This window comes from Thunnus albacares, chromosome 2, assembly GCF_914725855.1.
Source record: "Thunnus albacares chromosome 2, fThuAlb1.1, whole genome shotgun sequence".
Taxonomy (NCBI): Eukaryota; Metazoa; Chordata; class Actinopteri; order Scombriformes; family Scombridae; genus Thunnus; species Thunnus albacares.
In genome coordinates, this window is record NC_058107.1 from 31,444,734 (window position 1) to 31,461,466 (window position 16,733).

General features: G+C 38.4%; 2 protein-coding genes across 2 annotated transcripts; one reads left to right on the forward strand and one right to left on the reverse strand.

The window, feature by feature from the left end:
* Nucleotides 1–1,849: 1,849 nt before the first annotated feature.
* rfc5 (replication factor C (activator 1) 5) lies at nucleotides 1,850–9,008 on the forward strand. Its single transcript, XM_044330453.1, has 11 exons — nucleotides 1,850–2,025; nucleotides 2,731–2,795; nucleotides 3,880–4,016; nucleotides 4,152–4,231; nucleotides 4,347–4,420; nucleotides 5,071–5,230; nucleotides 5,993–6,074; nucleotides 6,242–6,371; nucleotides 7,130–7,207; nucleotides 8,284–8,338; nucleotides 8,492–9,008. The coding sequence occupies exons 1-11, from the start codon at nucleotides 1,976–1,978 to the stop codon at nucleotides 8,589–8,591; spliced, it is 1,011 nt and encodes a 336-aa protein (XP_044186388.1). The 5' UTR covers nucleotides 1,850–1,975; the 3' UTR covers nucleotides 8,592–9,008.
* On the reverse strand, nucleotides 8,967–15,920 carry wsb2 (WD repeat and SOCS box containing 2). Its single transcript, XM_044330440.1, has 9 exons — nucleotides 15,626–15,920; nucleotides 15,217–15,385; nucleotides 13,553–13,758; nucleotides 13,332–13,463; nucleotides 12,289–12,389; nucleotides 11,020–11,216; nucleotides 10,592–10,681; nucleotides 10,361–10,477; nucleotides 8,967–9,619 (listed from the first exon to the last, which is right to left on the reverse strand). Exons 1-9 carry the CDS (start codon nucleotides 15,663–15,665, stop codon nucleotides 9,403–9,405), a joined length of 1,269 nt encoding a protein of 422 aa, XP_044186375.1. The 5' UTR covers nucleotides 15,666–15,920; the 3' UTR covers nucleotides 8,967–9,402.
* Between the last annotated feature and the right edge of the window lie 813 nt (nucleotides 15,921–16,733).

Genomic DNA, 16,733 nt, shown 5'->3' on the forward strand with positions numbered 1-16,733 from the left:
GCCAAAAGGGTTGAGAATCACTCCTATAAATTATTGGGTAAAACTCCAAATGCAGGATAATTATGTTCTTGGAAAAATTGTTGATATTTGATTGTCATCATAGTATTGTTCTAATAAAATATTCTCCATATACTGAGAAATGGATTGTGCGACACTGTCTGTATCTCTCATTAAAAAGCTAAAAGCAAAATCTGATGCGAATGATATTAAAATCATTAGATAATGACACGTAGGACGTGCTGTATGTGAGAATTACGCACTGCACATTGATAAGAGATAAAAACACGAGGCCAAAACAAAGTCATAGGCCTTGAAGACCCTCAAATGAAGGATTTGAGGTCCTCTTGTGTCTTGAACATACAAACTGATTTGAAATGCACTGCAATGCAAGTTCAGGTCAGTTTTGGGCTGTGCCAACCACCAAATACACAAATATCATGTCCGTAATATTTTTTCATATGTATTCTGATTTTTCACACAAAAATACATTTTGCTTAAGAGAGGAATTAATCTTAAATTTAAGCATAATCTGAGCATTGATCATAAAATCAAAGTAATTCTTGACCAGGTCTTACAATCACTACTGTGAAGCTACTAAAGAATATAGTAATAATCTAAGAGGCTTGTGTGTGGAATTTAAATCCCCCAAAATGCATCTGAGGTTCAATTAACAAATCAAAAAGTAACTTCTCCAGCCTACATACCCATCATTCCAGTCAGAAATATGCTTTTTGTAAACAAAACCAAGTCATATTTTGATTTGTTTTGTGTTGAATGAATTGGTGCAAGAATATTGTGGTACAGTATCTGTGCTGCAGGTAAACGTAAACACTAAATGCCTAAATATGTTCAAAAAGACTTGACATTTACTTACTTTTACACAATAGGACACACATATACTTTACATATTGTCAGATAAACTCTTGGTACAGTAGCCAGGTGTTTTTTGAGTTTCACTATGAGTGAAACATGTGGTACAAATTAAAAGTAATATTATTATTAATATAACAGTGATGAACTTTCTTCCTGATCTTGTATAGCTTTATAAAATCACACATTTCTTAGGCTATATGCTCACCAAATTTTTAATTGTGACAACTTACTTTCTTTAGTAGGTTGGAGGGAGGGATCCCAGCAGAGGGGGGGCTAAAACTATTTGCAGCAATGTCATCTCCCATGAGGCAAGGGGGAACAGTGATAGGACATTTTTATGACATTTTCTCTGTGTCACCTGCAGAGACTTCAGCCAGCATTGTGTCCGACAAAGCTGAAAAGACTGGATGCTAAAGGGAAAAAGAACAGCATGTTGAGCTGACTCTTATAAATTAAAATGCAACAGCATTACATTAAATCAGAATCAAAACAAGGTTTATTGCCAATTAGGTTTGCACATACAAGGATTTTGCCTTGGTGTTGTGCTGCATAACAGTCAGAAATATACACAAAATTAAGTAATCCTAAATTTTATGAAATGAGAAAGAAATAAATTTACAATCAAAAATATGTAAAATATATTCTAAGTGAGAAGAGCTGCTGCAGGTTTACATTTTTGAAGAACATGCAATGAAATGTACAAAATATTTACCAGGAATTTGCAAATGTAAATGTACATAATGTAAACATTGTCAATGATGCAGAAATGTATTTGCAAAGTGACCAAAACACATGTGCATGTGCTGCATTTATGTGTTTATTTATTTATTTTAAACAGTAGGAATTTTTGAGATTTTCTTTCTTTCACTTGTGCATTTTTTTTATGCCACACAGTATTTTTACAGTGGACAGTCATGTCACGGAGACCCCGCCCATAGATGCCGTCGATGTGATCCCATTGGTTTTACGTCATGACGTTTGACGCACGTTTTTGGTGTGCAGCGCGCCAAACACGGCTACTTACTAACAGCAAACGTAGAGTGGAGTTGCTGTAAAAGTATCCATTAGTTTAGAGCTAAGTTCACAGTTAACAGGAGGATACATGGCTTCTACCAGTAAAGCACCGCTGCAGCAGGCCGTAAATTTACCATGGTGAGTGCAATATCTTTTTATCTTTAATTCATAAGTAGTGCTAGCCAGCTAACCTGCAAAGTATGTGGAGTCAAGCTAGCAGCTAACGTTAGCCGCTGAATGTTGATTTCTGTCCTCCGACATGCGTTTTTGTTGTTTCCAAATAAGTATTTCTCACACATGTTAAATAAACACTCAATCTGGAGCTATGCCAGCTGCACTTTAATTCGGCATACATAACAGCTAACAGAAATGTCATTTTCCCACTAAGCATCGTTTAGTTGCCACTTGATCACATAACTTTCTCGTCGGAAATGCTGCTGCGTCCACCGTGAGACGGTTATGAAAATGAAAATTTGTTTAGATATACTGATGCTTGGTGGAATATATATATATATATATATCTATATATATATATATATATAGAGATGCCGAATTGGAAAGTGGTACCACAAGATTTGAAGTCTTTAACTTTACTCAGAGTTTATGGTGCATCTACTTTCATTAATAAGCAAGATGTGTGTAATTCTACATATTTTATATGGAGTTTGTATCGTTTTTTCCACCAAAATAAGAGTGTCTTTCGTGACTAATAAGTTGTTGTAATCAGAAATGTTGCTGGATTGTTGTATAGTTTGAAGTGTTGTGTCTTGATTGTGCCCATGTTTACAACAATTTTATTAATAATTCCTACCGAAGATTATTTATTTCTATCTTTTATTCCAGGGTTGAAAAATACAGACCACAGAAGCTTGATGACCTGATCTCACACAAAGATATTCTAAGCACCAGTGAGTATGTGGACTGTCACAGTAAATACACAGTCAAGCCTCAGCACAACAAGGTTCAACAGTTGTTTACACTTAAATAAAACAGCTGCTTCATTGTTTTCATGTTTTGCCACATTTGTAACTTCAAGAAAATAGTATATAAACATGATTTCTTTTACTATGAGTTCTTTCACTAAATTCATAAACATGTGAAGGGATAACTTTCTCTGCAGTGTTGCTGACTCTCATCTTCACTATTTACTATTATTAGAACCATTAAAAGGAAAAAAATTAACATGAAAATAGTTCAGGTTCTTAAACAACGTATGTTTAATCCATAGGAATTGATATTTCTATAGTTTTCTCTTCTTTCACTGCTGCCACTCATTGACTCAAATGTGAGCTTCAGTCTCATGACAGTAATATTTACAAGACTCTCTAAAGTAGGGCTGCAGCTAATGATTATTTTTATTATTGATTAATCTGTCTATAATTTTCTTGATTTCTCTATAAAATGTAAGAAAATGGTCAATCACTGTTTCCCAAAGCCTGAGGTGACATCCTTAAATATCCTCTTTTGTCTCGTCTGACAGTCCACAACCCAAAGATATTAAGTTTATTATAGAAGAATAAAGACATCAGCAAATAGTCATATTTTAGAAGCTGGAATCAGGAAATGAACGGTTAGTCGATCATAAAAATAGTTGGCAATTAGTTTTCTGTCAATCGACTAATCATTATTGCTCTACTCTAAAAGATGATCGTTGGCATGTTAGTGAAATTGCAGATGTGTATTTCTGTTTTTTTTATGTTAGTTTCTATGTTTTTTTGTGTTTTTGACACTGGCCCGATAGCTCATGTTTATTTTCCCAACATAGCTCGCACTAGTCCAAGGCCAGTAGACGACTATTACTAAAGACACAGCTTTCTAACTCTCAGTCTGTGGTTCCATCATGTTTTAACTCACATTGCACCTCTCTACTACTAAACTTGAAGATTACATGCGGTGTGAAAAGGAACTCCTCATATTTCATACGCTTACATTTCTTTCCTTGTTTGTTTTTCTTGTTTGTTTTTTCCCCTCAACTGTTCCTCGTCTCTCCAGTCCAGAAGTTTATCACCGAGGACAGACTTCCTCATCTCTTGTTCTACGGCCCCCCTGGAACGGGCAAAACTTCCACCATTCTCGCCTGCGCCAAGCAGCTGTACAAAGACAAACAGTTCAACTCCATGGTGTTGGAGGTACGTCTCAACTGTACATCACAAGCTTTTAGTTTAGGGTGAAGTTAAGACTTTAACTTCTCTTTGCACCTGTTATTTTTAGTAGTTCATGGAAGAGACCTTGTTGATTAATATTTTACTAACTTTATTTTCTAGCTAAACGCTTCAGATGACAGAGGTATTGATGTCGTAAGAGGCCCCATTCTGAGTTTTGCCAGTACCAGAACCATCTTCAAGTAAGACTGATCCCCAGCGATAATACTTTATTCAGAAATTAAGTTTTGACAGTAACTGGAAGGGAATCATTTCAACCACTTGGCCTTTTTCCTCTGTCTCTCTCTTGTCCTCCAGGAAGGGCTTCAAGTTAGTGATACTGGATGAGGCGGATGCCATGACCCAGGACGCCCAGAATGCATTGCGGAGAGGTAAGCCATCTGTTCGGCCGGGCGTCACCCGCTGAGAGTCACACGGCTCGCTGAGCAGCCAGACGATTTGGCTGTTGCTGAATTACAGATTACAGAGAGTGCTTGTTACACCCTAATATTCATTTCTTAAAAAGCCAACAGCTTTCTGAAGGTGAGCAAAGAGCTGATTAGATTCTGGATGTTGATTGAAATCTGTATTACATCTCTTTTTCATATTTTGGTCCATTTATAAAGTTATATGTGTGTTTTCAAACAGTGTTAATCTAGTAATATTTATGAATTTTAATACAAACACATAAAACAACACAATAAAAAGAAAACATTAAACAAAAATTGCATTTATCATGGTGTAGTTTCTCGTAAAATGTTGTCAAAGGAGCTTTTTCGCCCCATATTTTTGTCAGAGAGGAAAAAAAAAGGTTAATATTATAGAACATTAAATTGCATGCGTTGTGAACTGTGATGTATAAATTCAGCTAATCCAGAGACATCAGTCACAGTTATTACAATATTAATTGGAAGCAGATTGGTTGAGGCCCGCACAATTTTTTGTTTTATGTTATGTAGATGTGAGAGAGATTATCAGCCGACATACTGCTCTCTTACAGTGATTTCTAATGTCTCTCTCTCTCTCTCTCTCTTTGATTCAGTGATCGAGAAGTTCACAGAAAATACTCGGTTCTGTTTGATCTGCAACTACCTGTCTAAGATCATCCCGGCCCTGCAGTCACGTTGCACCAGGTTTCGCTTTGGCCCGTTATCCCCGGACCAGATGATCCCTCGTCTGGAGCACGTAATCCAGCAGGAGAGGTGTGTCTTTGTGTGTGTGAGGGGAACGTGTGAGTGATGGAAGTGTTTTCTCCATGTATATAAAAAAAAAAAACAAACAACATTTGTGGTAGAAGGAATTTAAAGGAGTTTAAAGAGCTGTGCTTTGTTTTATTAATGTCACTAAATCATTACCAGTACTTATTATGTGATATGTGTTACTCCCAAAACACTGGCAGCATTCATCAACTTCGGGTTCACAGGAAAAGTGCAGTTTTTTACAGCATATGGAGGATTTTTTTTCAGCATTAAACAAAAATAAGATTCTTATCTTTGTTGGACAGGTTGCATCAAACATGAGGTTTTTTTTGCTGTGACGGGAAAACAGGCCTAAAATTTGATTAGTAATAAAATAAAACAGAGAGTGGGAGTTGGACCAATTAGCTTGATCATGATTCATTTTTTTTATGGCATTTATATAAAGGAAAGGTGAGTTATACACATCATACAAGACAATAGCAGTGAAACGTTTCCCCGCTGTGCAAATTATACAAGAAGAAACAGATTATCTATCAATGTATAACTTATATTACTTAGAAAAAGAGGAAATGATAGAAAAACAGATAAAAACACACAAACAGCAATAAAAACTTGCAGTGCATTATGGTTAAATAAGGTACATGTGACAAACTTAATTGTTGAAACTGAATATGAAAACATTCAAGTGAGGCAGCGTACAGTGTTTTGTTGGTGTTGTTGATTTTTTTTTTTTTTTTTTAAGAGTGTGTCTTTTTTTTCTGGCAGTGTTGACATAACTCCAGACGGAATGAAAGCCATTGTGACCTTATCATCAGGCGATATGAGAAGATCACTCAACATACTGCAGGTAAGACTCCAGGCCGATCGCGCTCACCGCGTCCTTAAGCTTCTCTTCAGCCTAAAGTCTTACAGTGCTCGATTCATATTGTTCACTAAAAAGAGCTGGAAAAGTCATTCATGTCATTTAAAAAAAAAATGCCGGTAGACTGTACTAACTGCAGCCTGTGATTTCAGAGCACCAGTATGGCGTACGAGAAGGTCACCGAGGACACAGTGTACACCTGCACAGGTCACCCCCTCCGCTCCGATATAGCCAACATCCTCGACTGGTCCCTCAACAAAGACTTCACCACCGCGTACAACCGTATCCTTCACCAAATAACTCCGTCATGAAGCTTTACAGTAGATGATGTTGCATATAACCTCCAAGTTATCTTCCATGTCCTGAAATGTGAATGTGTTCGCATAATTCTGCCCAATTTTAGTGGCAGTTCTTTGTTCTTAAGTTTCTTTCAGCTGATGATGTGAATTGTAGCTAAATGAGCATTAAATGTTCAAGGTAATAACTTAATTTTAAAGAAGACTATTACTACTATATGACATTCGTATGGCTCTTAATGCAGCAAATTACAAATTTACAGACTATTATTATCTATACTATACAAGTTTTGGATGATTGATGTAGCTATTATTGATATTTTTTCATAAAAACAGTGTATGAAATGATATGTATTAGTGAATGTTACAGAGTTTGTTGTTTAGCTGTCCGGCTGGTTGACTCAGTGCTCTCATAGCGTCATTCACTTTACTCTACCTGCTCAGCACCAAACAACAAACCGACACAGTTAGTGACTAGCAGGTGAACATAGTGCAGTATTTAGCTACTAAAGAGCAAGATATTTCCCTGGAGTTGTTGACAGACCAAAAGCAGACCTACAGAAGATAATGTAAGTCCCGATATCAGTTTAGAGGTGATATGTCAGTGTTGTGTTCACGACGTGTTTCTGCTGCCCTCAAGTGGCCAAAAAAAATCAGTTAATACAGGTTTAAAATTAAAGACCAAACACCTGTGAATCCCAGTCCAGATGTAATTTGTGTAACTTCTTAACAGCTCTATCACAGAGATCCTTGAGCTGAAGACTTTGAAAGGTTTGGCCCTGCATGATATCCTCACTGAAGTTCATCTGCTTATACACAGAGGTAAGACCGCTGTCGAGCTGGTGACCACCGATTTAAATAAAAGGTTTTTACTTAAACTTTTGTTTAGTTGCTTCTAGAAACTCGTTATATAAGTCTTAGCTGTGGCAGGTGTAGTCTGTACTTGTAGATGAAGTCCCACTGCTCTTGAAGGAGGATTCAGATATTTAAGATCTCTGCAACTTTAAAGTCATTCATCACTGTTGAATAGCGTTATGGAATTTTCCATCTTTAGGGGTTACTGGTTTGAGTGACATTGGGTCATAACTGAGCCTTGAGATCACGCTGTAATTCTTAATCTCTCCTCGAGACTTCAGCCGTCTGTGGTGTTTTGGTGAAACCTCTCTGATAAAGAGTATATCAGCATTGCTGTGGTAAGCCGAGGCCAGAGAGGACTCTTCTAGACAACACAGATAGGTGCGCTTCTCTGCAGAGGCAACAGATCCACTCGTGCGCAAAGGGAGAACGCACAATCCATAATGAGCACACTGCTGCTCCCGTGGTCAGTCCCAGACCACCAGTTTAAGATCCTGCTCAGTAATTTAGAAGCTGAGCAGATTTATTTACTTCTCTAGTTTAATCATTGTTTTCACCTCATTTACTTCCTCATGTTTTCCTCATGACATCATGTATTGATGCAACAGGAAAGTCGATCTGTGTCTGATCTGTTGTTTTAATACCTACATGCAATCGCTCTCTGCTGCCTCAAGATAGCAATGCGCCAACAATGCACCTGACCACACCTTACTTTTAGACCAACACGCCCATGGGTGCAAGTACCATTGCTATTTTAACAACGTGGGCGCTGGACGGGAAAATGACACCTGCGTCAGTCTTAAAATAGCTTAGCGCCGCTCTGCGCTGGGTGTAAGATATAGGGCCCCATGACTCCGACTTTCAGAAGACAGAATGGAGAGAGAGAGACAGCATCCGAGTTACAACAACTTGGATGTTCGCTGTTTACGATTCTCCGTCATCAAGTAGCCTCCTGTGTGCTTCTCTCCACTGAAGTGTTGACCATCGCTCAGAAATATCCACAACAAGTAGCAATTGAATAATTTCTTTTTTTCTCCTTGCAGTTGACTTTCCCCCAGATATTCGGATGGGTCTGCTCATCAAGCTAGCTGACATCGAGTAAGTGAGAACACTGTTTCTTCTTCATTTAAATGTTTAGTAACATAAGGGAAGCGCTTACATCGCTTGCAGTTAATTCAAAAGAATCAGTTTCATAAAAGGCCTCAAGATATTGAAATGTAGTGTCATAACAAACTTGTGTCTCCTCCTCAGACACAGACTCGCCTCAGGAACCAATGAGAAGATCCAGCTGAGCTCAATGGTCGCAGCTTTCCAGGCAACGAGAGACCTGGTGGTCAGCGAGGCCTCCTAGATACCCCACGACAAACTTTTTTTTAATTGGTGGTAACCATCACTTCTGTTTATGCTAGAATACAAAACAAGTGGATGATAACATTACAATCACCTGTTTATCTTTCAGGTGTGTAATGCACGTTACCCACCACTGCTCCACAGTTTGATTGTACGGATCGGCAGATGTCTTGGACACACATGCTAGTATCTATCTGAGTCACTCAAATCTGCATAAAACTGAGAACAAGGTTGTTTGTAACTCTAGTACCCGAAAAGATCATTTGGCACTTAAAATACGAACTTGGAAAACTGTAAATCCTGTTATCTGTGTGGGATCAACTCACTTCCATAAATTCATCCATCATACGTAAGAATACTTCTGAGACATGTACAATGTGTTTGAAGCTGTTTAATAAAACTATTTCCTATGTATCCAGTCTTGGTATTAACATGTGTGGTTTCAGTAGTAGTGCATGTGGTCATAGTTGCTCTATGATGATAAAACACAGGAATTAGAAATGCATATACATTTGATATTTACACAATAAATTAACAGTATAAAATTGCGACATTCAGGTCAAGTAAGCATGTGAACGTTGAATTTATGCATCATCATACAGTAGTAGTGCAATAAATGAAGTCCTTAGTGTAGAAATGTTACATCTAAGTAGATTAGGAGATGCTTCTTGTGCTAAAATCAAGCTTTGAAAGCATCTCATGTTCAGCAAACAAAAATATGCCTCTATTTTTTATTTTTTTTAATTATGAGACGGTGTATAACAATCACTCGCTGTAAATGTCAGTGGTCGCGTTGTATTAAATGTTCCTATTTAACTCTGCCACTCCTCTTCGTCCGAGGAGGAGCAGCAGGTCTTGAGGCGGTCGGGGATGTTGCGGTAAGTGAGGTACTCCAGGATCCTCTTGGGAAGAGGCAGAGGCTCCATCTGGTGCGTGGAGACCGAGTGGCGCAGGATGGATCGGCACAGGTGGCACAGGCTGGGTACCGTCCTGGGAACCTTCCAGAACCTCACATGGCCGTCTCTTGTTCTGCCAGAAGAGAGAAAGTTTGGTTATGATGCAGTTATATGGAGGCCAGCAGGGCTTCATGCACTGCAGCTTAAGAAATACACTATAATGTAGTTGTATGCAGATGTAAGAACATTTCCAATTGTTTATTAATGTACAGTTTTTGTCAACAACTTTATGAGGATGTATTTTATATTACTACAACTGTGTGCTACTTTATTGTCATTCATACTTGGATGCACGCGAGGAGTTATAATTGTGGATAAATATATTGAGAAATGACAGTGTTTATAAATCATTTATTCATATACTGCATATGAGCTAAATACAGGGGTTAAAATAAAGTGTTACCTGACATCTTAACAGTCCAAACCAATAAACAAGTTTACACAAGTTCAAGGTTTTTGCATTAAGAATTGAAATGTAACATCTTCAAATCTCTTGTTTTGTCTCACCAGCTGGTCAAAAAAATGAAAATATAACGATATGAAACCAAAAAAAGCAGCGACTGGTCACATTTGAACCAGCAAATGTTTGACAACAGCTTTCATTTCATTTATCAAATTATGATTATTACTTAGCTGTAGATTTATGTTTTGTTGAAACTATCAGAGTTTGGAGCGTGCGTTTCATTGGGATGGCGGACGGAGAAGTGGGTTATTCAAAAGGAGCAAGCTGCAAACTTAAAAAGCCATCTGCCATCTCTCAAGTCTATTGGAAGTAAGTGGAGTAAAGTTAGGATAAATGTATGAGCATCTTTACCCGGTGGCGACCACTCCGCCTTGTGGATGATAGTTGCAGCAGAGTCCGTTAGAATCTCGGTCCGCCTTCGTCTGCATCACCATCCCTTTCTTTCCCGGCTCCCAGATCCGAAGAGCTCTGCAGACACAACACATCGGTCTGAAATCAGTTCATCCACCATGAAAAACAATTACATGATTGTGTGATTTTTTTAAAAAGGGATTCAGAGGATGGAACTGATAAACCGCTCACCTGTCGTCGGTCACGACTGCCAAATGCAAGCCGTTGGGAGAGAACTGTAGCGCTGAGATTTGGTTTTGCCCGTAATCTTCAAAGTAGTCTCTGTATCAACATTACAGACAAACAGTGAATAATGTAAAGATAAGGATCGAGGAACAGGTTTCACAAGACACTTGGACAAACCTTCAGACAAAGCATCAGATGTAAACAGTGATAGTGACACTCAGTGAGTCTGATTTATAGCTTCAACTTTAAGCAGTTAACTGCGTCCTGGAGTTAACTGCTTAAAGTTGCTGCCAATATGAAGTAAACTGACATCTGTGCTCAAGATATGACGGTCAAGATGTTTCTCATTTAACAAACACACAGTAGATTTAGGCTCAGACACCGTTACCGTCTCCTATATTACACTAATTGACTATAATAGAGTGAAAACTTACACCAGAGTGGCCAGTTTCTCCGCAGTGTAAGGGTCCCAGAGGTCGATCCACCAGCTCGAGCCGCTGAAGGCAGCGGTGGCGAGCAACGCCCCGTCGGGAGAGAAGTCGCAGGAAGACAAAAGGTACAAGGTCTTATGGGTCCCTCCTGTAAGGTTCCTGATGAATATGTAGGAGCGCAGACTCCACAGACACACCATCTGATGAAGATAAAATCATGGAAGGATTAATGAGTCTTTAATCCTTGCTGTAAGGATTATTTTTTTTATTTGGAATAGTGATGTAAATGTGTTTAGTCGAGGCTTAAAATCAATATGCCCTATGGAAATGAACTCAGACGTTGTAATGCTAGAAAATATTTTTTTCTCAGAAACGTTGCACTGACTCAGTGAATGTCAACAGGACGGGCTGAAACACGCAGAGGACTGTTTAAAAATGTGATTGTGATCTTAAAGTCTGGTGTTACACAACTGTTCAGTGCTTTTTCTCTGCACATGAGAAAGTGTGGAATGAAACAGTTTGACAGGAGTGGGAAGAGCTCCCTGGTGCTCCAGACAAGAGAACAACGAATTTAACTGCTAAACTTTTTCTCTCAGTCTTACAACAAGCAAACACAGGAGTAAATGAAGATCCAGAAATACTTAAGTGTGACAAACTCTGCACTGGACCTTCACTTTCATCCTCGCCTGCTAAAAACAAATACAATCTGTCTATCAGTCACCACAGGATATGTTGCTCTAATGACCAGATAAACAGGTTTGTGGTCAGAAGCTAAATTCTTGTTGAAGAAGAAGAAACTTTATGCAGGATTATGTTAAAAAAAAAGAAAGAAAGAAAGAAAAAAAAAAACACAGTTGTGCAACACTAAAGAGTGTCACATTTCTGAAGTGAAATGCTAAATATTTGCTTTTTTGCCAAATGTGACGCTTGTGACAATTTAAGTAACTGGTGGGAAAATCTTACAGAGAAACAGAGAACTGGGGTGTTCTTAAATTCACTGATTTGACACGGACATGATGCAGAGAATTAAAAGCTGTAAAGGAGGAAATAAAGGCAGCTTTGTTCTGTCAGGACGATATCTGACAGTTTGGAGATTCCGGACATTTAGAAGTATTGTAGTTTACAAGTCTATACATAGATAAAAAATCAATAAATACATAAAAACAACACATGCACCAAACAAATCGACTTAATAACGTCCTTCAGCGTCTACAGTGATGCAAATGCTTGTGTTATTACAACGTCTGGCATACTTGTCCGATAATAACTCACTCTGTCAAACCTGCCGACAGATGCGATCATGCTGCAGTCCGACGACACGCTGCAGCAGCTGATCCAGTCTTTATGGCCCGAAAGCACCTGCACCTTTTTACCTACAACAGACAGAAAACAACTGAACTGGACTGAATGACAGAGACCACAAAGCATCAAACCTTTTTACATAACCAGTTTTTGAAGAAGTGGTGGCGAATGTGACTCCCACATGTGTAAATATGAACATCTGTTTGCTTTAACTTTTTTTACTTTTGAAGAGAAGGTTTAGTTTAGGTGAAGTGCACAGTGATAAAATGCATATCATGAGCCTTTAGATTGATTTCAAACATTCCAGACAGCCACTGATTTCAGCCGGTACTTATAAATTATGAAAATCAGTTTGTCGAGCTTTGAAACGTGCTTAGTAGTTCTTCATGGGAAACATTTCACACTTTGAACGGGAGCGGTTCAAATGTTGGTGTGTTCAAGGATGCTCCGACATGTGACGGTTCAGTCATGAGCGATGCTGTCAGCAGGCCAAGAAGAAGCGCAAATATGTAAACTCCATGACATGTTAGATCTTTCCACATGGCTTCAACACATCGACATGGAAAGGGTGATTAAAAACAGTCTAAAAATTATGTTATTTTGACAAAAACGGTTTAAAAATGTTTTCTGGGATGGATTACCAGCTGATTCTGCTACCATACTGGCATTAACTGAAGACAAATAACAACATTATGTACAGTTAAAGGGCAAAACATGCAACTAAGGGTTAAATAAACAAATATCAAACAAATATCTAATATTATAATGGCCGTCTAATTATCTCCATCCTGAATGTCAATAAGCTCCATTTCCTTTTGCATCGTGTGAAAAGTAAACACTAAAATCATATCAGCACGGATTGTCTGTGAACATCGTTTGAAGTTTTGTTATCACGAGGGGACACGAAAACGCCACACCTCTGTAAACCTGATTATCTTCTAAAGCGTTTAGTTGCTAAAGACGTGGTTCTCATGGACTTCACATCAGTTTATTTATTGAAACGATGCACACACCTTTCTGAGTCAGGTCCCAAATCCTCAAGGTCTTATCCCGAGAAGATGATATGAGTGTGAGCGTCCCGTTCTGAGGGAAGACCAGGTCCCTCACTACGCCTTCGTGGCCGTGGAGATCAAACACGGCCTCACCTGAACGTGTATAAAAAGATAATTAATCTTCACATCTGAAAACAGTATAAACAGGTAACGTCCTCGCCAAGCAGAAACAAAGACCTCACCTGTTAACACGTTCCAGATTTTGATCACCCCGTTCTCCAAGCCTGTGGCCAGAAGCAGACTCTTGTTCCATTTGGATGGCGTTTTAACTCGGCGGGTTGAGGGTGCGGCTGATTTTGGAGGTCTGGGTCCGAAGGCGAGACCCCACACTGGGTGACCACAACTAAAGCTCTTGTCTCCTCGGTCGGTGTCTCCGTTCTGATTATCTCTGCGGGGGGAGAAGAACGTCAGTTTATCCAGATACCATAAAAGCACACATGTAGGTGATGTAAAGCTGAGGATAGTAAGTGATGCTGCCTTCAAGTGCTGTTGGAAATGTTATAATCAGAATACATCAGGGAAAGTAAGAATTGTTTTACCTGATATGGTGCTAATAACAATCATCTGGCAAACTGTCACTGGTCAGTTAAAGTATTTTGTATTATTGCCTCTGCAACCGCCATACAACTTGTTTTTCCAACTTTCTCGCCATCATATTGGCCTGGGGAGGTGAGTAAACAGTAGTGTTCAGTATCGACTGAAATGTGTCCGTAGCACAGAATATAAGAAAGTTCTCAAATTGGCATCAAATGCTTGTTCAGATTCATCGGCTCGTTCACTTGTTTGGTCAGAAAAACAAGAGTTAAGACGTGTTTATATTCCTCAAAATAATGTTCTGAAAAGGTATTATCTTATACTGGTGCATAAGCTGAGGTATTGTATTAGCAAGAATAGTGAACATTTTCAAACACCACCTAGAAAACACAGAGAGCTGAAAAGCAGAGTAAATCTATCAACAGCACTTGTGAACTCTATTTTTGGTATTTCAGGAAATTCAGGAACTGCGGTTAAAGGCATAGCTACACTCATGGGACGTTTAGGGTTAGCTGTTTTAAGAGGAAAAAATTTAGAGAATTCAGGACAGACAAACGGCCAGAATTAAATCATGAAATGTTATTTTATTCTGGATGTTTTTTTTAGTTTTTTTTTTACAATCACAGTTATTTATTTAGTCAAGCAATTTTAGTTTTTGCCCTATTTACAGTTTAATTTCATGCAGCCACTTTTCATCACAGTCTGTCATGTTGTTTCAGTTTGAGTGAGCAGACCATGAATCACTGAATTTTTTTATTATGACAGCTGCAATGATTAGTCAATTAATTGATTAGTCAATGAACGACTGTTTTGATAATCAGTTAACTGTTTCAGTCACTCTTCCAGCAAATATTTCTAAACTGAGGGTTTTTAAGGTTATATCTAAAGGATTTGGATTGTTAGTCTGACAAATCAAGCAGACTGAAGAAGTCATGGTGGGGCTCTGAAAAACTGTAAATACAGTTTTTTTTCACTATATTTTAGCATTTCATTGACTAAACAATTAACTGATTAAAAAAACAAAACAATAATTGGCAGATTAATAGATAATTAAATTAATTGGTGGTTGCAACCCTAATAATTATGATTATTTATTTCATTGTCTATTTTTTTAATTATGTAAAGTAAAAGGTATAATGTATGTCGTTGTTGTTTTAATTCTTTACTTTTAGTTAATATTGGCCTTCACGTTATTGAATCAAGCAGGTTTATTCTATCCCCATGTGGCGGTTTCTCCACTGAAGCCAGGATTTTCGAGGGACACCTGAATGCATCACGTGTGGATTTAAATGGACAGGTAAAGTATACGTACTCTGAGTCGAGAGGCCAGGCGACCACCCAGACGATCCCGTGTCCCATCGACCAGGCGAACCAGGCTCCGTCCGGGGAGAAGTCCACGCTCCACGTCTCACATCCCGCGCGGCCCTCTAGGGACGGAGGTCTCCTGGTCTTCAGCTCCAGGATGAGAGCCGGGTCGGACGCTGGAAGAGGACGGAAAGGCAACATAAAAAATCAACGGTGTACAGATTCATCCTTCACCTACACTGACCCTCCTCCCCTCCTCCTCCTCCTCCTCCTCCCCTCCTCGGCCTCCCCTATGCTCCGGAGGGTTTAACGTTTCCTCCACAGTCCGCTGCCTAGTAACGAAGCGTTGCGATGACAACACCGACCGAGCTCGCGTACATATATACATATACCATTCACAAAAACACGTCACTTACATGTATGTTGTAGCTCCGCGTTGTTTTCCGTGGAGCACATCTTCGCCTTTTTCACATTCTTCGCTTTATCTGCGACTTTCTGAGTTTGTCCTCCGTATGTGACTCTTCTCCATTTAAAGAAAACGCAGAAACGAACAGGACGTAGTTTACCGTCCTGTCACTTGTGTGTAACCTTTGCTGTCTATCTGTCTGTGATGACGCCTGTGATGTTTGCTATGTGGAAAAAAATATGTGAGCTGCAAACAAAATGTTCCGCTGATTTCCTGCTGTCTGACTCACTCTGTCATTGGCTGCACTGTTGCCCAACGTGGTCACGTTTTCTTTAATTACGTAACCTTACAGAGCTAAGCCACACCCCCCCTCAATAAATGAATATACATCAACGAATCCCTCCGGTGAAATTATTACTGTTGAGTCACTAATATGACACGTGTTTTATGTATGATAGAACAAGAGGGGTCAGATATGAAATTAAAGAAAATTAAATTTAATTCTAAATTGAATTTTTCAAGTCTAGTTTGGAACATAACTTTTCTTTTAAAGATACAAAATATGTCAAGATGAACTACAGGAATATTTTTAGTTTTTTTTTTTTTTTTTTTTTTAAGAAACAGTCACAAATAAAAAAGATATTATGCGCTCTTCGATTGTATTTTAATAATTTGAGAATTTAAACTGTCAGTGTTGTTTGTGTCTTGATGTTTTAATGAACTAGAAGATAATTTGTTCACTAAAAAGTCCCATTAACATTTTATCTCATAATAATTATTTAAAATTCTAGTATATTGCCATTTTATGGCTCAGTGAGGCAAATAAAGTGTATGAAATGACTTACCAAACATATTTTATATATATTTATCTCACTGTTATTAGGCACAAATTTCACACACAAGTCCAGTTCAATGTACTTTACAAAAAAGCCTCCTGAATCATAAAAGTCCGCCATGATGGATTTTTTTTTTTTTTTGCCAATTTGCATAATTTGAAAAACAGTAATGTGACACCTACTTTTTTGATTTTGACTTGATCAACACCATATTTGGTATACAGCACTGTGGGACTAAGATGCACAATTCTACTATAAATGAGCAAGATTGGTCAAAAAACA